The following is a 24,404-nucleotide window of genomic DNA, read 5'->3' as shown; positions in this document are numbered from 1 at the left end:
TCAGCCGTATGTATGGAGCAGGGGGCAGGGGTTGTCAGAATTGTGAAGAGGGTCCAGGAGGGTGTGTGTGTGTGTGGGGGGGGGGGGTAAAGCTTGGTGAAGATGGGCTAATGGCAGCAGAGGCAGATGGAGGGAGCCGTCTCCCATGACGACGCAGCCAGAATCTCCATCCTGAAGCCCAGAGAGGGATGGACACAGAAAGAGACGGGGAAAAACGCAGGACGGGGGGCCAACAGGGGAGAGAGGAAATGCATTTTTGCGGGTGTTTGCTGCATATTCGTGCTCGTTTTGCTCCCTGTAATCATGGGACCTGCGGTTAGGTGTCTTTAAACAGGCGGTTCGTTGCTCAGCGCTTAGCTAAACTGTGACTTGCTAGCAGGTGGCCCAGGTCTGTAGAGCTGGGTTTAGGATTAGGCTTTAGGACATTGTTTGGTGGGAATGGTGGTGGGAATACAAAGGGATTAGTGCAAAGGGTTGCTTCATTGACTGTGAGTCTCTGTGTGTGTATGTTGGGGGGGGGATTCTGAAGTTGATGGATGAATTGGCCACCAGAATAAAACATTTCATTCCAATTAGGCAGAAACAAAAGAAATGAAAACGTAGAACCCATCACAACAATAGGGTGGGATACAAATGAAAACAAAATAACAGGTTTGTGCAGGATAGACTTTGTTCTAAGAGAGCAACGCAAATTCACAATTAAATAATTATAATAATAAAATGTTTTACCTTTTGAATCTGAAAGTGCACCGTTCTCCAGTTCCCACGTTCCCCTCCCGACGCACACTGGAGAGGAAGAAAAGCCCCAACGAAATCACCTCAATGCCTCGAAAACCATGTGCCACCATTAGGGACGCACAAAGGGACGTCTGACAAATGACCATTTTAACGTCCCTCTTTGACTTTAATTAATTTATACGTTATCTGGCCCTAATGGAGGCGGCGGTGGAGGGGCCATAACAAATGAAAAGCTCTGATTAGTATAGAACGAGTTGAGAGGGGGGGGGGGGGGGGGGGGTCGTGCATTCATCTTGGTTAGCATCCTCCTGTGCGCTTTTATGGGGGGCCGCTGTGACGTGCACGGCGGAGCCCGGGGGTCCGGAGGGGGGGGGTCCTTGTCCCATTAGCGCGGAGTGGTCAAGCGGCCGCGGCGTTGACGGAGCGTCTGGCGGCTCCGCGGCTCATGACTGTGAATGCCTCTGTGCGGCTTGACTCCTGGATAACCCTCCGAGGTACCGGGAGCTTCACCCCTCCGTGACCCCGCACTCTGAAGAAGGGCGGGGCGGGGGGGGGGGCACCCAGACCGGGACTCAGCACTAACAGCAGTGCGTGTAAACACTGGAGGGATCCAGCCCCCCCTTTGAGGAAGGACGACGTGGAGATTAAAAACAAGTGTTGGTGGTTTGGAAGTTTTAGAAGCGTTAATGTTATAAATGTGATCAGATTAAAACAGACCCGATTATCACGGGCGAGAGGAGCAGTTTGGAATGACACCACAGTACATGTAAATACATGGTAATATAGATAATATAGCAACACAACAACAAAATAAACAAGCACCATGCTGCCAAATCTCCTGGATTCAACCGATATGTTCACATTTCCCCTTTTTGCTGCGGTCACTATATTGTTGGAGATATTTCAGATCTCGGTGCAAAGCGACTCAAGGCGGAAAATAGGGTTTCATTAAACCCCCCCACCCTTTTTTTCTTTTTTCTTCTTACAGTCGCGATTCCCAGAAGTAACATTTCGCTGTGAAAACGATTGCAACACTCGGTGTCACGGCAGGAGAGACGATTGCGTCACCCGCCCGCGTTGGAGTTTGAGATCCACCGCTGTTGTCATTGGGAGAAGCCCTGTTTTGCCCCCCCCCCCTCCCTAGTGTGTGTGCGTGTGCGTGTGTGTGTGGAGCCGCCTCGCAGAGTTCAGTCGGGCTGCGAGAGGAATGCGCGGGGATGCGGAGCGGCACCAACCGTAGGAACCCGACGCAACACTTCGCCCAGTATGGACAGTAGTGATCCGTACTTACACCTCCGTAAGTTCACAACCGCCCGTCTGTGCGCGCGTGTGTCCGTTGTGTTCTTCGCCGAGCTGCTGCGTGCTGTTGTTGTTGCTTTTTTTTGAGGGGGGGGGGGGTGTTTGAGAGAGTGCCTTTTCGTGTCTCATGGCGTCTTCTCTCCGCCAGCGCCGCGAGCTGTGCGCGTCCGCGGACTTTGAGCAAAAACCCGCCGCCCGCCCGTCCCGTCCGCGTCCGTGAATCCGGTTGCTCCGCTAGTTTCTTCTTCTTCTTCTTATTTTTCCTGCAACAACACCGGTGGAAACCAACGCCTGCGCCCGACACAGAAGTCAGGTGATCGAGGTCGTGCCGGTCGAGCAAGGTCAGAGGTTGGCACTTTAATTGCGCGTGTGTTATTTATGGCGCTTGTCGCGCGTCTCTCGCTAAACTGTTTGAGGCAGAAACGCAATTTATTGGTCTGGGATCGGCCGTCAGACCCAGAGAGAAACGCATGCGAGGAATGGCGGATCTCGGCTGATGTACAAACTTGTACTTGGGGGGGTGGGAAGAGGGAGGGGGGGTATAGGTCCTTCTAAATCCAGCGGAATGAAAGCAAGACGGGGTTTCTGCTCGGTACAGCTCGACTCTTCTCCGACTTTGCCCTTGAACCCGATCTATAACCCCCCCCCCCCCCCCCTCCCACACACACACACACACACAACATATGGCGCTGTGCATACTCGTGGCAATCCTGCGCGCTGTGGAGTTTGCAACATGTGGGAGACCCACTGTACACAATCCCGACGTTATCCTGCCAAATAATCAGCAGGCCTTTTTAAACTTCCAGATTAGACTCTTATCTGCAGGCTCTGTGCGCTTCACTGAGTCACACACGGTATGCATCGTTCATCATGTGATGTTCTCCTTGCGCTCTCGCTGAAACATACACGCGTTGTCAAACCCCACTCGCAGGCCCAGATACGCCATGTGCTCCTCAACCAACGGGGGTAGATTAAAGCAAAAACCGTGCAAACGCCTCGGTGTTATCGCAGATATCTCGGCACCATTTTGAAGGGGGCCTGAAGGATTGTTTCCATAACGAATGTGGCTCCCCGGGGAATGAGGGAGACATCTGGATTGGAGAGCTTGTAGAGGGAAGCCTGCAGCGCACAGGAGTAACGGGAGACGTCCCTCTGGGCCTCCTCGTCCGTCTTTGAAGAATAACTCTCATCAGGCAGTTGTGGCATCTGAACGTTTATGCACATCAGGGCAGCATCGGACCACTGTGTTATTGTGTGCAGGGGTTATTGATCCTTTACTATGTTTTTTTTAAAGTCATGTCCTGGTCCGCTAATGCTGTTTGCCTTGGTTATCTGGTTGCAGCAACATACAACCGACTGTAAAACATTTTAAAAAAATTCTTGTTGGAACATTTAACATAAGTTGTACCGCTTGTTGTAACCAATACATTTTTTAAATTTAAGTTCAGTGTGCAATCCAGGCGTTGTCCAAATGTTTACAAGTCATTTAGAGTTATTTAAAAACTGCTTATCTCAAAGAATTGGATCAATCTTGGTTCCAATGAAGCCCATTTCGGCCCCATTATGGCCCAACAGTACTGCTGTTGCAGCTTTCCCAGCCGACAGTCACTTGCAATGTGGATATTGGTCATTTTTGAAGTCTAGTACTAGTGGTTATAAAACAGTATCAGCTGAACCCTGTCTGAACAGCTCTTATCTAGTGCACTTACATTCTGTTAGTTGGTGGTAAAGCCACCGAGCTGTTGAGTGAAAAGCCACAACCGCTGAATGATCATGTCAAAGGGGAACTGTTGTGGTTTTGTCTGTATGTGGCTGTCCCCCAGCCATGATTTATTATGTATTTTTGCATTGACTCACTCCCCCTGTGGGAGATGATCGCTCTGAAATGAATCTGCCTCAGTGTGCAGCGCCGGCCGAGCCCTCAGAAAAACAGTGTCCGGGTGATTATGCGTGGATTGTTTCGCGATCCACTCGGCTTCTCCCAGACACGTTACAGCTTTCAGTTTGCTGCAGACCTGCCCTGGGCCTTTAAGTCGAATCAGCATTTTTCTCTGTCAGCACTTCATGCATTTTTGTTTCTTCATTTTTCATTTTCTGTCGGCGGAAGTGATTCTAGACGAGCCGACGAGCACCCAAAAAAGGAGAGCGTATTCAGCCCGTAGATGGGGGAAGTCGCGGCCCCAAAAAAGCAGAACGGGATGGAAGAGTGAAGGGAGCCAAATAAAGGAGAATGTGGTGGGTTGGCGGTGGGGGGTGGGGGGTGGGGTGGAGAAGAGTCACCCTTGTTGATGTGAACTCTCATCACTTGCCAGGGGTCAGCGATTGACCTCCCAGTGCACACTCAGGGGCAGAGCAGGTCACACACACACGCATTCAATGCCTAAACTTCACAGCTGCAATCGTATGGACCTCCGATGCGCAGCTAAAATGCGACTGTGATATCATGTGACTTTGTGCGTGGCACTATTTGACTGTTGGGTGCCGGCGGTATTAAACCTGCTCTCTCAACAGGCCGATCCCTGCACAGAGCATTCTACCCCCACCCAGTCCTGCAGAGGTATAACAACCCACACAGGTAGAGGGGTGTGGCTCTCTGCAGGTATTTGCTCAAGAATTCTGTAGCTTGAGACCTGCAGAGCTTCAATGCCAACACACACATCAGCACACACTGCACACAATGGCTTTATTCCCAGCCACTTTTGATTGAGTGTGTGTATTTATGTGTCAGGGAGGCTGCTCGTCTACCCGAGTGTGTGCGCGTGTGTGTGTGTGTGTGTGTGTGAGTGGGTGGGTGCTAATTGTGAGAACAGGATGAGGGAAGAGAACGGGTGTAAAGAGGCCATTCTGTGGGCTAATTGCCAGTAATTAGTCATTAGTGATGAAGGTCAAAGCTTTGATTTAATTCCAGCTTTAATCGAGCAGAGAACCTTGGGGGGGGGCAGCGGTTAGTATCAAATAGCTTTTTCTTTTCTAATTATGCATTATAACGTGCGTGTCACACATGGACGCACACCAAATCCAATCACTAATCACTGAACATTACGTATTGCACATCCCTCGCCTCTTAAGTGTGCGTCTATTTCAGCGTTTACTTCTCATTAGTCCATCGAACGAAAAGGCACGGCGTCTAAATGGCGAGATCAGTTGTTGAATAAATGACAATCTCCTCCTGTCAGACAGAGTAAATGCAACACATATCCAGCTGTTGATAAGTCTGAAACCAAAGTGATTCCCAGTTGTCATCAGGGTTCAACAACAAGAGCAAGTGAAATGCCACGTTGGGCGAGTAAATCCATCAACTCACCTGCCTGATCATGAAAAGGATTTAAAAAAGGATTAAACACATTGTTTGCAATCTATTTAATTGCAGGGATGGAGGTTTCTAGGGAGGGGTCCATCTCGCTTTCCTCTCAATGGACGCGTTAGTGTATTGAGCAACTGAATGTAATCCTAAAGATTGGGGCGAGCTCAAATTTACTTGGGAAAAAGAAATGCTGAAAGATCAGATCATCGAATTGGATGCCACACTATACAAATACTCTAATCTATTAAGAATTTCAAATATCAGCAACAAAAGTGTGCTGTTTGGTGAGGGTAACATTGTTGGATTGTGGTTTTTCATGTTTTAACATGTATGCAGTACTTAAATGTAGTAGCGGTCGAAGGTGGAGCTCATTTTTTCCTTTATTTGCCGTTGGGTATTTAAATCTATGATCATATGTACACTATTTACAAACGGGGGTATTTTTTTACATATGAAATACTAATGTGCTATTAACTGTCAAAAAAATGTGGAGGAAATATGTAATATTTACCTTTTGCGATTAAGTGCAGTTGAAGTATAAAATAGTAGAAAAGGGAAATACTGAAGTGGAATACAAATGTTTGTCCTTTCCCCCGTTGTGTTTACAGTTTTACGCCATACGGCTGAAATAATTGGTCAATTAACAAATTGCACAATCAACAAAGCTTATTTTCCGTGTAATTAATTCATAAAATATCATTTTTATAGCTGTTCTATTATTTGACCAACCGACTTAGTCATTAAATCCTCATTTCTGATGCAAAATTGTCAAAAACCTCATAGAGAAAATATTTTGTAAAATCACCAATGGTCGGAACTATAATATCGTTTAAATATTCATCTATTGTATTCAGCCAAAGGCATGGCGATATTTGATTTTTTTCATATTTCCATGGAAATATGGAAAAAATAATAAAAGCCATTCTAATTATTTCTGACATTTCCAGCTCTTATCCGTTAGTCGCTTCATCATACAATGAATTATCCGATTTATCATTGAGGGGAGACTCCTGGCTCAGTAGAAGTCGGTTTGGATGACCGTACTCGGCACTCTGATCTCCACACGAGCACAAATGGCAGCAACAGGTAACAGCTAAGCACATAATGTCTCATTAAACCTCTCCATTGAGGGACACGAAAGAACAGGCTGAAAACCTCTCGGCTATTTTGAGTGCCGTTGTAGAGCGCCGCTCCTGTCTCACGCTTACGGGCATTAACACTCGGGCACACTTGGCTGTTGGGAAGAAAAACACGTTTTTCTGCTCTTTCCTTCTCTTCTATAACTTTGCATTAACAAATAAAGTGTGTTGCATGATAATGACTTAAAAGACCTACAGCAAATACTGTCTCCTCTTCAGATCTGTTCAGTAGGGCGAAGCAGCGGTTGTTTCCTCTCCTTCTCTCGGTTAAGCCTTTGCAAGACCTGGAATTGTGGACACCAGTCCGTGACACTGGTGACAAAATAATATTTCTATTCTTTTCCATTAAGATTAAACATCTAAGAGTGTATAATACATCTAAGGTAGCCAGTTATCCCACGTTTTCGTAGCCCACGATGCTATGATCTATGAATGCTAATTGTGGCTGTCGGGGCTAATTTGGCATGTTTTATGTGGGCCACGACACTATTATAGCACAGCGTCCTTTTAGGGAGAACCGCATTATTTTAGCTTGTCCCTGCGGGATGCGTCGAGTCTGGAAGAGAGGCAAGCATGTGTGTCTCCTCCCGTCTTCTTGCGTCGAGTCTCCTGCCAGCTCACTGTCACTGAGGGGATCTGGTTACTGGTGGCTACCCTTCAAGCACTGTATAGACATTCGATCCAGCCTCGTGCAGGCGCACGGGACAAGAAAACTCTGTTGAGTCATGTTGGGTAAAATAGATGCACACGAGTCGGCGAAGGCTCCTCTGGTTTTTAGTGCCATCGGTGGCTGCAAATGTCTGTTTCCTGAAGCTTGACGGGCGCACGTTTGATCTGATTGAAAACAGCAGCTGCAGACAAAAATCAGTTGCAATTCGACATTAACATCGTTTCTTTTCTCCGGGGCACAAGGATGTGACATACTTCTACGAGGAAGAACGTCCTCTGACATTGTTGAGCAGAGTTAAACTCCTGCTTTGTCGCAGGCCGATTTCCGTGCCGTTTGCTCCACTGAAACCATTGTCTTACTGTATTTTAAAGCCTGTTTTGAGGATTGAATGCATCCCTGCGTGGGCTTACTTGGTTTATTTAACCTCCCTTAGGGTTTGCCATGTATTGTTCCTCTTTGCTTTTAAGGTATATTTTGGGCCTGTGTTGCATCTGGTTTTTCACTTTGCTGTGTGTTTGCTCGACTATCCGCGGGTTCTGAAACAGACCATTCCTGACTTCCTGTAATGTCAAAACACTTGTTAAACACACAAACATACTAACAATGTGCACGTGGGCAACCTGACATAGAGGACCGCAGTACCGTTAAGCATGCACGCTGCTGGCAAAGTCACTTTGTGCCATTAAGGGAAATTTAAACCGTTATGAGATCCAAGAGATAATTCTTTATCTTCAGAACGCTTTCAGTCACTTCCTTTCTCAAGACTCACTTCAGTATTTTTTTTACATTCATATCAGCTACACGTTAAAAAGAAGGCCTCTGACTAATATCAGCAAAGGGAAAGAGGTGATTTCTGAAGGTGATTTCTGTCTAAAAATGTAATTCGACACATATAAATCTCTGGTCTACAGGAAGGTCAGTGCCGGGTTGCCTCCCAATGCTCTCCTGCACAGTCTGGATCATTTTTAGAGGGAGTAATTTGAAACCTGTGGTGGTACCGCACACTATACAAGTGCGAGCCTCTCCCTCCTGAGGCCCCGCCTCCCACGTGACGGACACCCCCGTCCTGCCGCTGCAACAGGTGTCGCTGTGCGGGGACCTTTACCGACGCACACTGCGTGCGCGTGGGCGGTTGTGGAGCAGTTGGTCAGTAAACAGTTCCCGTCGGATTGATCTCCGGGGGGAGGGATAATCTGGGTAATCCTATAACCGGCGCCGTTGAACCCCGCCCCGCCTCTTTTGCTCTTCACTAACACCCCGCCCATTTCCCCACATCCACCCCGTCTGTTTCTGTTCCGTCCTGGAAAGGGCTTCATCTCTGGAATATCCCCGTCATTTTTTTTTGTTTATTTTTATTTTTTGTTTAGTTTGTCACCGAGCCAACACTTGAGTCCTGGTCCTGGGTGACTGGCATCCCGCCGGCGCCACACTTGCACCGGAAAGCCATGTGGCACCCCGTGGCATCCCCTGCGACCGGAGGCGGCCCCGCGAAGGACATAGGTTATGGCCACTGTGAGTAGCCGGGTCTTTTGTCTTGCTTGCGTGTGTGTTGGTGGACCAGATCGGAATGGAAACGTACGTTGTGGTCGTGTCGTGGAAGAGGTGACCGGTCGGTGCACAGCGGTGGAGATGGGGCACTGAACGCAAGCGCTGCACAGATGCACTCTGGTAATGCCTCTAATCCCTGTACACTCTCCAAACACGTTGTTTCCAATTTCTTTCCCCGGTGGGAGGAACTTGCAAATAACATTCAGTGGTTTGAGCTTCTTTTTGCTTCTAGATTATACGCAATGCTCACTGTTATCCATTCCTCACATTGACTGTATGTTGGAAGTGATGGTATTAAGATGCAAATGTTCTGATCTTATTTGCCCACGGCAGCTGAGAGCCTTTAAAATCGTTGGGTCGTTTTAACCAGTTGTGACAGGTACAAGGCTTTGGTGTTGCTTGTGACTCACTTTAGGTCTCAGATGTGGTCAGCGGGGATGCCACTCAACTTCCCAGGATGCTTCCAGCTGTCTTTGCCTCGTCCTTCACTCTCGGTTTCCCGCCGGACACGTCTCCTTTCCTCTTAGTCCTCTCAACCCTGCCTTCTCCCTCTCGGCCTGCTGTCTGTCACCCTGTATCCCTCCATCAGTGCTCCCTGTGATGACTTTCTTTTGTCGCTCTTCCGACGTCTTGTGTTTGAAGAGGTGCGGGAGGCGCTGAACTCACCGCTTGTGTGTCCAAAGTGCAGCTAATTGAGCATTGTGTCTTTTAGGGAAGCGTCTTTACGTCCTGTTTATAACTGTCGTTTCCCACGGCTGAAAACTTTAAGGATGTTCATTCCCTCTTCAGCTCGGGGCCCGATTGGAAGTGCTGAGACAAACCTCACTTAAAGGTCTTCACAGCATAAGAACTAAAACATCCACCTGCTCTGCATGCACACGCCGTCTATATGTTCTGTTCCGCTGTCTCCACTGAGAGCACAGCAGGGCCGTCCACACAGCTGTGATTACAACCATTATATCACTCATCATTGTAGTCTACAATAATGTTGATGGAAAAATGGATTGAAAGCTACTGTTGATTCTTAGTAGTAATTGGCTGGATAGATTAGCGTATTGATCTGTTATAGCTTCCTATGTTTGTTTCATTTCAAACTTGAGGTGAGTTTCTGTGAGTGTATTTTCCCATGTTGGCACTATCAAGTCCTTTGGCTTATTTTTTTTATAACCGGAAATTTCCCACAAAACTAACGACATTCCCATCAGCCTAAGCTGTACTTTGTGTTCCGTGCTAATTAGCAGACGCTAGCATGCTAGCACTTTAAAATAAGTGTCGCTATCCAAGCTTTCCTGTGCTTCGTTGGCATCGACGGGGCCTTTCGTGCTTCCCAACCGGTTACAACCGGTTAGCTGCTAGTCTGCCGCCGCCATGGATACAGATAGAAATGTTGTGATTCAAATTTAGCGGCGTCAAATATCGTAGCCGCTTAGCATCAACGCGTTAGCACTGCCTTTGTCAGCTTGTTAATTCCGACTTCAGCATTAAGCTTAAAGGGGCAAAGTACAACGCGGATGCCTTAATCAAAGTCCGGTTTCCTCCTTACTCTAATGCAAATTTGAACCACATTTTTATGTAAATACATTTGTAGGAGTGGTGTGAAAGTGAAACATTTGACCGAACTATTGCATTTCTGTTTGTGTAATCGTGTCAGATAAGAAACCACATTGCTCCAAGAAGAGCTGATGCAATTTCTGTCCCTTCATTGAAGCATAAGCCTCATGCATTTTTTATCAACGAAACAACTATTCCACCTCAGCCGGGCGTGAAAAGCACTTGAATTTTCTCTCAGGTATCGCTGCACAAACCAACATAAATGGAAACAAGTTAACAAAATGTTTTTTTGAGATCTTTTCTCGTACAAAAGATTATAAGATTGATCTGTTATTAAGCCAGTGGATTATTCCGGCTGTCTTTCCAGGATCTGGTCACAGATACAGAGGTCAGGTCGCCCTGGTCACACTCACTTGGTCACAGCGTGAGACGAGTGGGTTGGTGTGTATTTGGTGTGTAGGGTTCGATGGCCCCTCCCCATCCATCCAAAGCCATGTGAGAGATTACTTCTTGGAAGTCATTTGGGTGACCTCATCAGGCGGATGCTTCGGTTTGCATTGGGCCACCTGTGTGTTTGTTTTTCAGTGCCGTCTGATCAACCTGTTCCGTCGTCGCGTTAGCTCCCGCTGTTTAACTTCAGCCATCTCTACTTCATCGTAGGTTGTCTCAGCGCCGGCCCCCTCGTCAATCTTTTGCCTCAGTGCAAAAAGTCTCCCGCTGGCACGTCTGTTGTGTGGACGTGAGAACACGGCCTACATATTATGTGTTTACCTTCTATTCATTAGCTTGCCTGACGTGGTCTCTTACTCATATGAAGCGATGCTATAGAGAAACTAAAGCGAGAGGATGCAGTTTGTGGAAAGGAAGTTCATCTCTCTAGTTTTGATGAAATGTGTTTTGGATTGAGAGTTCACCACAGGACAGAATTAAGGGTCAGCGAGGTTCACTAGCTCGAGGGCTTGTTGTCACAGCCGTTATATGCCTTTACGGAAAAAAATTGATTTCCTCGTTGTTTTCAAAAAGAAAGGAATTTATTATATATTATCTTCTTTAAAAAAAGGAAGTCCATCCAATGTACTGTATTTATTTTGGCTGTTTAACTCCACAGAGGGAGTAAAACATGGATCAGATGTCCCTGCAGCAGCTCTGGACATTTTGCTGCTTATGTAACAGTAGAGAATGTCTTCATTTTCTATCACCAATAACCATGTCTATCTCCACAATCACAGCTGTGCAGAAAAACAAAAAAACAAAACAAACAGGGGCTTTTTTCAATTGATGATTTAATGTTCTCAGCCGGGAGCACGGATTAGAGCTGGTGTGGTGGAGGGATCATGTGAGCTTTGGAGAGGGATGCCGTTTCGGAGCGAGACAATGCCCCCCCATCCTCACATCGTCCCGTCCATCCATCCGCGGCCCCTCTCTTTACCCATCTCCGTCCCTCCCTCGGTTCGTCCCCTCCTCCTCTGCCTCCCACCTTCTTGACAGCTGGCCCGCTGAGCTGCAGATACTTACCCAGGGGTAAGAGGATTTACTGACACAATTGATCAGACATCAACCTCATTTAGCACAGAAATAAATGTTTAAAGCGTGCTGATTTTTTTTTTTCCCTTCCCTCTTGTATTGTGAAAGATGACCAGTGAGTGTGCTCACGAGGAGTGTGTGTGTGTGTGTGTCAGATGACACCGGGGTGCTCGTGAGCTGGATTGGCTGGGAGGAGATTTCTTAATTACATGTCCGCTGTAATGAGCTCCACCGGCTGACCGGCTGAATACTTCAGGGCGCGTTCTGCTCACTGTCACTTCAGATGTGAGCATGAGAGCACTCGGGCCGCACTCGGACCGCACCACAACACGGGTATTAAACAGATCAATACGCACGATGAGGATCCGGCTTCATAATCTCGTAGGTCTACTGAGCAGTTGTTCAGGAGTCGATTTGCTGCTCCCGCCGCAGTCCCTCATCGCTCGCTGCCACCCCCAAGCCCCCTGCAATATACGCTCCCATTGCTAGTCTGTTTCACAGTCAGGAGATATTATTAGCCAGTGGGCCATGGGCTTATTGAATTACCACACAGCGGAGCGCTCCGCCCAGCCTTGCAGTGATTAACAGTGGGGGATTTAGAGGGGTTTGGGGTCTGCGATGTTCGTTTAAACCTGTTGATCATCCTGATACATTTCATGGCTTTGGCCGAACTTTGCCACAGATGCGGGAATGTCTTTAACCTTCATAAATGATCATCTAGCAAACGGCAGCTGTGTGATGAGGAGGCCCGTGTGTCCTTGTAGAAATCTAAATCCAAAAGGATCAGAGACGGAGATGTTTTCTGATTCTCCATTCAATGTGGGACTGCATTCCTTTTCATTATAGATTCCTTTGCAAATCACTTCTTCTGGAAATATTACATTTATCTTAATCTTAATTAATTCAGCGGGAGTCGTTTACCGAGGTACCCGAAGAGTCGTTCCTGCTCATTTTGTATGTTCAGTGTAATGTCTATATTAGGACTGAACAGTAGACGGACAGTAACATTATCCTATTCAATAACCTTATGACATTCTACTCACCATGACAACAACATGTGATAAACTAATCAGGCTAAAGTCCATTCCACTATCCTAAATTGATCTTCCCATAATGCATCAGGAATAATTCAAATCAAACTCTGATGATCTGTTGTTGTTGTTTTAATGGCATTACATTAAGCGGCGGTGATACTTTGTAAGTTGTACGTCATTTCTGAGAAAAATCAGTTTAACTGCAGGCTTCTGCAGATAGGAACTTTTTGTACTTGGTCCAGGAGTTTGGCAACAGGCGACCTTTGATTGGCGACGCTCGCGGTCAAAGGTGCCCTTCGCTGCTCTGTCTGTTTGTTTGCTCTCGGTCGCTGCAGCACTGAATTGGTTCAAACTACAGCCGCAAGATTGTGGTCCAAATGGTGAACATCATTATTAGGAAGAATATTGAGAAAATGATTATCCCTAAATTTTGGGGGCATAATATTTTCAGTTCACTGCTTGTGGGGAAACCTTTTGCCCCAAAATAAGACTATTCCGTATTCTAGGAGGAATTAAAAGTAGTACCCAAGCTTTTTTACACAAAACAGAGAACTGCTTTTGCTTTCAAGTTGTACCAGGACAATTACGACTTACTGTCTTACGAAAACTGTTAAATTCAGTGGATCGCTGTGCGGACGGGCAACACTAGCGGTATTGCTCAATGGCCTCTTGGTGGCTGTCTGTTGGTTTAGGAATGCTTGATTTGAAATGCAGCAGAGTTTCCATGAGCGTGGTCGATCGTGTTAATTGAATTCCCGGAAGCCCAGAAATTGCGATCGCGGGTTTATATTTAATTTGCGGGTCTATACTTAATACCGACGGGAAGCAGCGGAACTAAATGTGAATTCTGCCAGTGTCTTGTGTTTTTTTTTTTTGCTGGCTCCCGGTGCTTGCTAACATACCTTCCTCTGCTGTGCAACGTGTGATAGGCGTGTACATTCCAGGGGCTTCTTTGTCTCGAGGTGATTTACATAGAATGGAGATGGAACAGCCGGTTGAGGCGGGCCGTTTGAGGATAGGCCCCTTTGAGCTGCTCTGGGCAATTCATGCTTCCTCCTCTGAACATGTTGGCCTCTTTCCACAAACACACACACACACACACAGACGCACACACACTCACAAAGCATGCATTTCAGGCAGCCACCAGCTGACTGTCCATGTGCTCTCCTGTGTACTGCATCTCGGAAGCGGGCATGTTTGGTTTCGTCTCAGGCGACAGGTTGAGGAAGGCTTTTTATTTATTTTTTTATTAGCCAAGTTGGAAAATGTCACAAATGTTTTCCCATCAAAAGTGCTCCAACCAACAGTCTACAATCTAGTGACTTTTTATATACAATGCCATAAGCTTCGTGCAAAAAGGTTTCAAATCCTCACATTTGAAAAGATGTAAACATCAGTTCGGAGTTTAGTTTTAAATGGTCCTCGTTCACTCCGCCAATCTGTCCCGTAAATACATTTTTCCATGAAACAACCTTTGTCTTCTGGCCCGCGGCGATCGGGACACTTCTCAGTCTCGACCTCCGCGGGAGCACGGGGGCAAATTTCGGGCCGCAGCGACGACGGGCCCAGGGACCGTATCTCCTGCTCAGCACTTCTAGAATAGAATGGATCTTTACGAGCCCCGAAGGGAATTTGTCATGCACATAAAGAAAGGGGTCAGCGCACAGAATCAGACACAGTACATGCTGTACAGTCCTCGTCCGTTACATAACCTCGTTATTTAGAGGAATCTGCCCTGCAAAGAGCTCACAACACACTCCCGCCATTGTGGAATTTAAACCTAGGCAGCGCTCGCAGGCAGTAGCGCGCACTCCAAAGAGTTTGCTGCTTTGATCTGCGTTGTAGTGCGATATTTATTGTGTGTCCAGTCGGCCCCGCTGCAGAGAGGGAGGCCCCGATACATATTTGTCTGCCAGGGTTCACTCGCGGCGGGGCTGGGGAACGCGAGCGAATGGGAGGAGGGGGTGGAGGAGCCCGCAGTCTGCCGTGCTAAACAGGAAGTTGCACAACATCTGTTCCTTGGCATTCAGGGAATGAGTGAGGAGCAGTGTGCTTAGCAGCGTGTCCTCGTGTTAAAAATAAAACAGGCAGACAATGTGACATTACTCTTTGTTTCCCAATTCGCTGAAATCTGAGAGACTGTCATGCGTTGCTCAAACTTTCCATTTCCAAAGGGAGTCACGACGTCCAACGGATATGCGTTTAATCACTGTCAGAGGTTCAGTGTTAAAGCCGCGTTTCAAAATGATTGCAAAGTATTTAGCAAGTCTGTGTAATTTCGGACTGCAAACTGAAGTCACATGCAGAATCGGTCCAAACTGGTTTTTTTTTTTAGAGGACGTAAGCAATTATATTACAGTGTCGACACCAAGAAACACATCTTTGTAAACTCTGGAGACGATGCTGTGACAGCCTCTGCCTGTGGGCGAGTGAATCTTCTGAGATGTTTTCACAGTGTCGACACTGTGTATTCAACACATGAGAAAATGTTTTGACAGAAATAGGGCTATAGGATGGCACGTGTCCTGGTATTTCCATACACTAAACATGAAATCAATAGATTGGGAAGTTCTGTTCACAAACAACCGAGTATTAACTGCATCATTAATAGAGCATGACAACAATATATACACAATGATACGAATGAAGATGAGTCGTGATGAAGGGTGAAAGTTGACGCAGTAGATCGTTACGACTAGAGATCATTAGATCATAAAAGAGGCTTGTGTAAGTGAGTCTTGGGTTATAAAGAAAGTCAATCCAGCTTCCATGCAGAGCGGAAGCATTCAGATTAAATCTTTCGAGCAATTTAAATAGAGAGCTCAAGCTGCAGTATGAGACATGTGAGTTTAAATGATCAGTGTAGCTCGGGGCTGGAGAGATTGTCTATAGAATATTGCCTGTTTATTGAGTTGTCTGAGCTGTTTTGGCTCATTAATAAGGCTCAAGGTCTTTAAACAGGCTCCCTCTAAAGTCTGATTGTGAAGAAGTCTATAAGAAAATGTCTCACTCCATTTGTGAAAGTAAACATTTTGAGCTTTCTCACCCACCAGTTTCAAGTCGTCTTCAAGCGCGTCGCTCATTTATTAAATCATGGTCCCATATAGAATAAAAACAATGAAATCCTGTTGCACTTTTTGCTCCTTTTTAAGAAACACAAACACAAAGACTTGTTGATGCATTGTGGCCCAATATCACACTGCGAATCCGTGTCTGTGTGTGTGTGTGTTTGTAGAGGTGGGTGGGCGGACGCACAAGCAGACGCTTTTGAATTTGTCTGAGCGTTCAGATTAGACCCAACGTGCACATGCCGGCATGCCGCTCCTCCTCAGTAACATTTGGCCCAAACAAAAGCAGTTTTATTCATTTCCTCGAGTCGCCAACGTGAGCGCCGGAGAGAAACCGCTTGTTGCATCTGTCCGTAACAGAACAAGCAGTGACAGCTTGTGCCATTTGCCCGTGCAGCAGAATACGCTTCCATCCGTGCACGCGCCCTCCCGCGCCCGTGCGTTGGTATTCGCAAGTCTGTAGCGATGCTGAACGAACGTGCACACAGCTACATCACATGCATGAACTTAAACGCGGGCGCCCCGATACTCTGTTGACTGACAGCTTTTCTAAGTAGGTCATCTATGTAAATGCCAGCCTGTCGGTTTACATCAATGGATGCAAAGCAAAGTCAGCACCCTCAGCGCCAAAATCAGATGTTTCTCGCTCTGTGTAGACATATTCACACAACCGGGTTTGCACTGTTAAGAATCTCCAGTTCTCAGGCTGGTTTCATCTTATTCATGTGCTACTAAACGTTCAAATGTGTATATGTGCTGTACTGTCATTTTTCCATATGCCGTATGTCTTAAATGTATTTTCAGAAGCTGTTCCTCCCAATTTAAAGTGAATTTGCCGCTGCTCTGTTGGATGTGTGAATTACGTACCATGTTTCTATGGCTTCATCCGTTGATAATATAAAGGGTTCCTCATGTCAGGTTGAAGCACTGTGATCCGTTTGGATGGATGCATTTGCTTTTCGTCTTGTTTATTTGTTTTCAACGCATTCCTTCCTTCTCCCCCAGACTCCACGGGGCCGATGACCCACACCCACCCTCCTCCCCCCATGGGAGGCATGGTCGGCCACCCGTCAGTCATCAGCACCTCCAGGCCCTTAACGTCGCCCATGTCCAGCTTGGGCTCTTCAATGAACGGGCTGGCGTCCCCCTACCCCGTCATCACGTCTTCCCTGGGCTCCCCTTCCATATCGTTGCCGTCCACGCCCAACATGAACTTTGGACCACTCGGCAGCCCGCAGGTGAGAAGATGTGCGGCTGTTGTGATGCTCTCCAGATGGGCTTTGTCTTAAAAGGTGTCTTTTTACGAATTAGTTTAAACTTTTCACTTGAAGAAAATATACTTTTTTTTTTACATTATTAGAGGGTTTTTCATCAAATAGTTATGGCATTCTAGTTAAATGTTTAAATCTCACTTCTCCTTGACAATGCCTTCTCAAAGCTATTTTCTGGCTTAGTGAAACCAAGACATTTGGAAAACATCAATGTGAGGTGCTTTGAAACAGAATGCATGTTTTTAGTCCTCAACCCTTTGTTCTTTCAGAGGCTCTTATTCTCCTTCTCCTTTCGGGAAGCTTTGTCCGCATTAAACTGTTCTGTGGTCCATCATGTGCCTCTCATTGTTGGAACCTCCGGCAGCGGCCCGAGGTTGAAGGTTAGGTACATCCCATGTGTTTCGGCTGGCATACCTCGGCTTTCCTTTCTCTCATCGACCTTTAAACCTCTCGCCCTGAAGCTCATCCTGGATTCTGTTTGCTGGACTTAAGATGCGGTCCCTCTATTAGCCTTTTAATGGATTACTGAGATCACTCGCTTTCTTCACTCTTTCCCTCATTGTTTCCCCCTCACTTTCTCTTACCTTGTCACAGTCTCTTTTTTTTAGTTTAATCACAATTATGATACCAGAGGTTTTCATGCTTCTACAAGATGATCATGATCCTGCAAGGTTGCGTCTTTTAGAGCAGGATAAATGATCAAGTAACAGACACAGAGAGCCAGTAGAGCTGCTTTCTGAAGGGGATCTCTTCAATGAACTACAAACCCCACAAGGCTCAGTGCTTTGACGCAGACACAGAAATACAGATGTGCGCACACACACACACACACACAGAGTGCTTCGGAGGCCGGATGGAGGCCAGTGCTGCAGGGCACAGCAGGCAATGATGTACGTTGGCTCAATCACAGTATGGATCTGTGCCTTGAGGGACGGCCAGGGTTGATACGATCGCTCTGGGTAACCGTATTTTCACCGCTCGCCAACCAGCAGTGACCAGGCCTCCGTCGGGTCACTGCGTCGCGCATCGCATAGATTTTTGCTGAAGTTCGTGAACGGCGCCAGGTCGACAAAAGGATTAGCAAATTCCTCATTATATAGCTGTTCAACAATCCAGGAGATATTTATGTTTTATGCTATCATCTTGTTCTTCCCACTTTAATTTGTATTTTCTGATCATATAGCTTGCAGGTATATTCACATATTTAATTCACCAAGTGAGGAATAAACAGATTTTCTTATGACTGTTTTATTACTGCATTTTGTTATATTCAAATAATCTGTAGAAACTATTTCCACCTGTTTCTTTTGACAACGTCTTTATTTATTTTAATCACCATCAAGTCTCACAGCGTCCCGTCCCTGCGGGCATCATGCAGTGTGGTCTACATGCCGTGCGTCCTATGAAGAATGTATGACGCATCAATGATCCAGATAACAGCGCTTGTAGCGTTTTTGCAGACGCACGTTGTCCGTCCAAAGTGACGCGTCTGAACAACTGTTTGAATGCACCACTGGACTTCTCCTTCAAGGTCAAGGGTGAAGGGAAGGTTCTGTGTCGGGTGGTGCGCTGAAGAGGAACAGCTTCTCACTAGTGACTCACCTAGGCGAGCACTTTGGGGAATCTGCAGCAGGAGAGGGGGGTGGTGGTGGAAGTTGCTGTGCTTTAGAGAACTAAAGACAAGAAGCCAAGAAAGAAAAACCCTTTGTATACTCTTCTCCTGTGTGAGGTCACAGTCTGCCATTAGGGGATATTCAGACGAGAGTGCACATTGTAAATAAGTGATAGGAAGAGCCTGAGGTGACTGAGGGTAGGACGTCCATATGCAACGCATATAGGACAGGGGGGGGGGGGGCAGGGGAGGCATGTGTGGGTCAGACTTGTTGTTGCAACTTAGAGTGCAGATGTGTGCAACTACACAAACAAACATACGGACCACCAGTGTGCGTCCCGCCGGGCGCTTGTCGTAGGAGACGGCCCAAGGTCACAAAGTTGCTGAAATAGGAGGACGAGGAATCATATGTAGGAGTCAAAAAGGACTTGTTGCTTTGTGCCGATCATCTCTGAAGTGTTTCGCACAGGGGATGCCTCGACTTCTCGTGACACTTTTGATTAAGACTTTTCGGATCCACCTCGACGAGAAGATGATCATGATGAAATAAATCTGAAGTCTCAACAACATATTGTTGCAAAACCAGGAGAGCCTGCGCGCGGCTGCGCTCTGCTGTGCGTGTCGGGGGACTGCACACTCTGTCTGCGCACGTGACTCCTTTACATCCGCCTTCTTCCTGTCAAACAAACGCCTCAAAAAACCTGTACGACAAACTCAGACGGAAGCCCCGGCGGCACCCACCAAGTGAGCATGTGATCGCACGCTGCGCGTTCACAGTAAAGTGTGTGGGCGGGAAGAGGAGAGAAAGAACATGGGTCAGAAAAATAAGAGGAAGAGGGGGGTGGTGGCGGGGGAGTGTGTCACGAGACGGCCTCACACTTGTCACTCCTGCTTCCTCCGCCGCTGTGTTCAGCCGCCGAAGCTTCTCTCCTTTGCCTCCGTTATCCCCTCTTGTCTTCCCGTCCTCCTCAGATGAACTCGATGAACAGCGTCAGCAGTTCGGAGGACATCAAGCCTCCGCCGGGCCTGCAGAACCTGGGAAACATCAACTACCAGTGTACCAGCCCCGGGGGAATGTCCAAGCACATCTGCTCCATATGCGGGGACCGCTCCTCAGGTAATGTTAAGAGGGTGAGGGAGGGGAGTCGGGGGGTGGGGGGGCAAATGTACACTCCCACCCACCACAAACATCGCCAGCCAGATAACTGAGGGAAAGATAACAAAGGCGGACAGATTCCAAGGTTACATGTCAGGCTTTTTGTCAGGTTTATTTGTGCAATGTTGACTTTGATAATTTCCAAAGTGTTATTGGCCTGAAAGCAGACGGGTCGAGTCAGGAACGAGCTGAGGGAAAGCTGAGGGAAAATTCAGATAGAGAAATGGATGCGACGGGAATTGCGTCGATTGTTTTTCTCCTCCAAAAAACACAAGACAACAGGCGCTCTTAAAGCGAGTGAGGGGAGGAGGGGGACGCTTTCATTTGTGACTTGAAGGAATCTTCCCAATACAGGTTTTCCACCTTTGTCGCCTGACGCGTTCTTGCCGCTGACGCCGTCGTCTGTTTGTCCGCAGGAAAGCACTACGGCGTGTACAGCTGCGAGGGATGCAAGGGCTTCTTCAAGAGGACCGTCCGTAAAGATCTCTCCTACACGTGTCGGGACAGCAAGGAGTGCCTGATCGACAAGCGCCAGCGGAACCGATGCCAATACTGTCGCTACCAGAAGTGCCTGGCCATGGGCATGAAGAGAGAAGGTGTGTGTGCAGGTGTGATATGCTTTAAGGATCAGCGTATGAGCGGCTTCATCGTTATTTCCATCGTTACAAATGCATTTTACCTGGCAGCAATTCTACAAATGAACACACTTATTTACTTTTTACTTATTTTTCTTGTTAAAGTCCGTGCAGCAGAGAGTCTCTTTTTGTTTTGTTCACGTGCAAAGCTAAACTTTGTGACGTCATACTTCATAGTTTGCTTGTATCTAGTGGATGGCGATTATCACAGGGGTGTCCATGCATGTGTGTGTGTGCAGCCGTGCAGGAAGAGAGACAGCGCGGAAGGGAGCGAGGGGAGAGCGAGGTGGAATCGACAAGCAGTTTCAACGAGGAAATGCCAGTGGACAAGATCCTGGACGCCGAGTTGGCCGTGGAGCCCAAAACGGAGACGTATAGCGACGGCAGCCCCAGCAACTCGGTAAAAGAGCTGAATGTGATCAAGTCAAGAGGAAATTCAGACACCGATGACAATCAGAGGTTGTGTTTTATTAGTGAGCTACTCGTAGATTGATTTTGCTGCTTTAGATACCTTAAGCTCATAATGTCGATCTTTGGTGTCAGGTCTAACTGAGGGAATCGATGACCCGGATATAGCCGCAGCACCTGCTAACCGCTGTTGGACACATTTAGCCGTCCCTAAAAGCAGCTCACGAGCACATTCACTGACCGTTTTATTTTTACATTCTCCCAGACCAACGACCCCGTCACCAATATCTGCCAAGCAGCCGACAAGCAGCTCTTCACCTTGGTGGAGTGGGCCAAAAGGATCCCGCACTTCTCCGAGCTCCCCCTCGACGACCAGGTCATCCTCCTACGAGCAGGTAGACACACACACACACACACACACTCCTCTGCGTGCACCAGAGGTGTATGCACGGGCCTATATGAGCAGGCAGGAGATGGACAGAATTAAAAACACATGTTTCTCTAGAACAGTAAACCTCTCCGCGACCTGTTGTCCTCGTGGTGGTGGCGGCGGTGTAGCATTTCTTTCAGGGGAGTTATTCATTCCCTGACAGGTCGTCTATTTGAGTCTTTTACGTTTGCTCACTACATTTTTGCCACCCGGTTTAATGGAGCAGTGAAACCAAATATATGTGGACTATGTGCCGAGTCCCAGCGGCGCGGTTTGCAGCCACGTCAGCGCTGACCTCTGCTGGTGACACAGAGTGACTAAGCAGCCGCACCGCACAGCTAACAATAATCAGGGGAAGACGGACACTTAATGCAAAGGACGGCACATATTACTTACAAATATTAGGAGTCACAGGGAGGAATAAAAGGTTTTGGGGGGTTTTTTTGCACTCAGGATGGAACGAACTTCTTATCGCCTCATTCTCGCATCGCTCCGTCACGGTAAAAGATGGCATCCTGTTGGCGACGGGCCTCCACGTCCACAGAAACAGCGCCCACAGTGCCGGAGTGGGCTCCATCTTTGATAGGTAGGCCACAGTTACTATATTGTCTTATATAAAACATTGGGTTTAACACCGTCCACCGATATATATTTTTTTATATACTGTATGTGTGTAGATTTCTGATCCACTTGCTCGATTATGTAAGCGAAAAAACACTGCTGTTGAACTCTGCTTCACTTATGTGATTATTTGGAGGGAGCGGAATATTTTTTTATTTTTTTTTCTCTGGTGTCCTCCATTGTCAAAAGTCTCTAAAGTTATCCATCTGATCTCCTGCAGAGTTCTGACAGAGTTAGTGTCCAAAATGAAAGACATGCAGATGGATAAGACGGAGCTCGGCTGCCTGCGAGCCATCGTCCTCTTCAACCCAGGTCAGCTCGGCCTGCGCCCGCTTCACCACGGGCCCATTCGTCTTTCCACTAGGATGGGAGATATCGTAGACCTCGTGTTTTATTTGTGTACGGTTTGGCCTTACCATGAGTGTTTGTTTGTTTTTTTCCAGACGCGAAAGGTCTTTCAAACCCACCGGAGGTTGAGGGGCTGAGGGAAAAGGTTTACGCCTCTTTGGAGTCGTACACAAAACAGAAATACCCAGACCAGCCCGGCAGGTAGGAGACGCGTGACGTCACCGTGACGTCACCGCGGCGTCACCGCGGCGATCACGATCAGTCACCAGCTTTTCATTGTTCACTTCTTCATTGCTGCTCAGCTCTTAAGCACTCAAAAGGACATTAGATTTAAAAGGATAGAGGCCGTCGGTGTTACTATTGTCTTTTTTCATTTACTGTCGCGAGCTGAATAAGATCAAGAGATGATGTCAAATGAACAAATTAAGTGTTAGTTGAATTTCAGCTGCTGAGTTGAGTGCCTAAAAAAAAGACGTGGAAATAAACTAAACGTTATATTGTTGGATTTTTATATTTTCTTAAGAAGATTTGTTGATTATGTAACTGCATTCAAGGTGGAATTCTTATTTCATAGAGATTCCAAACGATAGCAGAGGTAAAGAATACTGAACGATCAGAAGTAAAAGTATTCATTGTTAGAAAATGAATAGGTTTTAAGTGGGTGGTAGTTCTTAGTTTAACTAAAGGCACTATTTGATCATAATAAACAAAAAAAAGCATTTCATAGTATTTGATGAGCAAAACATTTTGTCAAAATTCTAATTTAAGACTAAAAAAGTGTTTCGATAACAGAATATTAATATCTTATCTTATTAATTAATGGGAATTTGAAAGATTTTGAACCGTTAACAAGAAAGTAAATATAAAATAACGAATCCTGAAGTCTGTTCCTTCTCTTCTCCGTCGCTTCCCGCAGGTTTGCCAAGCTGCTGCTCCGCCTGCCCGCCCTGCGCTCCATCGGCCTCAAGTGTCTGGAGCATCTGTTCTTCTTCAAGCTCATCGGGGACACGCCTATCGACACCTTCCTGATGGAGATGCTGGAGGCTCCGCATCAGATCACATGACACCAGTCCCCCCCCCCCCTTCCCCCCTGTATATAATCCCACATAGTAAGCGATATGAAGACTTGATCAAATTGTAAAAGCACCTATTTTGTACCAAGCAAAACATTGTAATTAAAATTTTAAGAAAGGTATTTTGAGGCCGTGGTGAGGGTGGAGTCTTGAGACGGAGCATCGAGTACAGTGTCAAAATGTATTCTAATAGAATTGTTAACAGATTTCTTTTGTAAATAGACCATTTCAAGTGTCCATTTTAAAAGCAGCCCAATGCAATTTGAAAATAAATTGTATTTTATTCAAAGAGGAATTGTATAAAAACGGAAACCATCAATGCATTTCTTAAAACACATTAGAGAATTCTTACAGAATAAAGTTATTTAAAAATGTATCTAAAATGTTTTATTTGTCTTGTCTTTTTTATACAACTTGTTACAGAATTGCATCAAAGTCCTAAACAACTTCCCCCATGTTATTATGTTCGACCCAAATATCCACCCAGGGTCTATCAGATGTTACACAATTATCTAAAAGTACTGAATCACTAATATAACTATATATATTAAGTTATATTAGTGATTCAGTAACATTTCTCAAGTACTATTTTGTTTATTCCACAGACCAAAGTTAGCCATAATTATTTGCTATGACTGAAAACACACACAACGTGTTTGTTAAATGCGTTTCCCGATGAGCCCACCAGGTGGCGTGCACAGCACGCAAACGCCACACGCGCGCTCTGCAGGTTGATATTCTGCTACTCTCCTCTTTCCAGTTGCAATCTGTAAAACCTGCAAACACGGTCCTCTGCATTAGTAACACCCAGCTGCTCACAAATAAGTTGAGGATTTGGCAACTTACACGTTGACTGGTTATTTTTCTTATTTTCATTTTTATTTGATTCCACCCGGGAAAGAAGAGCCAATACTGAACAAGCATATAAGCTCTTCCCCTGGGCTCCTGCACGCCACCCTCATGGAGGCAGAGGTA

The 24,404-nt window shown here is 46.5% G+C and overlaps 1 protein-coding gene across 6 annotated transcripts; it reads left to right on the top strand.

The window, feature by feature from the left end:
• Positions 1–1,746: 1,746 nt before the first annotated feature.
• rxrgb (retinoid X receptor, gamma b) lies at positions 1,747–23,812 on the top strand. 6 transcript variants are annotated; one of them, XM_040185003.2, is made up of 11 exons: positions 1,747–2,035; positions 8,518–8,662; positions 16,881–17,113; positions 19,731–19,875; positions 20,331–20,510; positions 20,789–20,949; positions 21,223–21,352; positions 21,841–21,973; positions 22,229–22,320; positions 22,452–22,557; positions 23,273–23,812. In XM_040185003.2, exons 2-11 carry the CDS (start codon positions 8,596–8,598, stop codon positions 23,418–23,420), a joined length of 1,395 nt encoding a protein of 464 aa, XP_040040937.1. In that variant the 5' UTR covers positions 1,747–2,035; positions 8,518–8,595; the 3' UTR covers positions 23,421–23,812. The 6 variants fall into 6 exon arrangements, with proteins under 6 accessions (XP_040040937.1, XP_040040936.1, XP_040040939.1 ...); XM_040185002.2 differs by having other exon boundaries at positions 20,331–20,522; XM_040185005.2 differs by lacking the exon at positions 8,518–8,662 and having other exon boundaries at positions 1,773–2,035.
• The last annotated feature ends 592 nt before the right edge of the window (positions 23,813–24,404 follow it).

This window comes from Gasterosteus aculeatus, chromosome 8 (genome assembly GCF_964276395.1).
Source record: "Gasterosteus aculeatus chromosome 8, fGasAcu3.hap1.1, whole genome shotgun sequence".
NCBI lineage: Eukaryota > Metazoa > Chordata > Actinopteri > Perciformes > Gasterosteidae > Gasterosteus > Gasterosteus aculeatus.
The sequence above is the reverse complement of the archived record's forward strand: the minus strand, read 5'-3'. Positions and strand labels throughout refer to the sequence as shown.

What these genes read in the sequence shown, in the direction of transcription:
- rxrgb (XM_040185002.2), top strand. Translation starts at nt 8,596, where the DNA reads ATGTGGCACCCCGTGGCATCCCCTGCGACCGGAGGCGGCCCCGCGAAG. An exon ending in ATGCGGGGACCGCTCCTCAG is followed by an intron (nt 19,876 to 20,330) that starts GTAATGTTAAGA and finishes GTTTGTCCGCAG; the next exon opens with GAAAGCACTACGGCGTGTAC. An exon ending in ACGGCAGCCCCAGCAACTCG is followed by an intron (nt 20,950 to 21,222) that starts GTAAAAGAGCTG and finishes ACATTCTCCCAG; the next exon opens with ACCAACGACCCCGTCACCAA.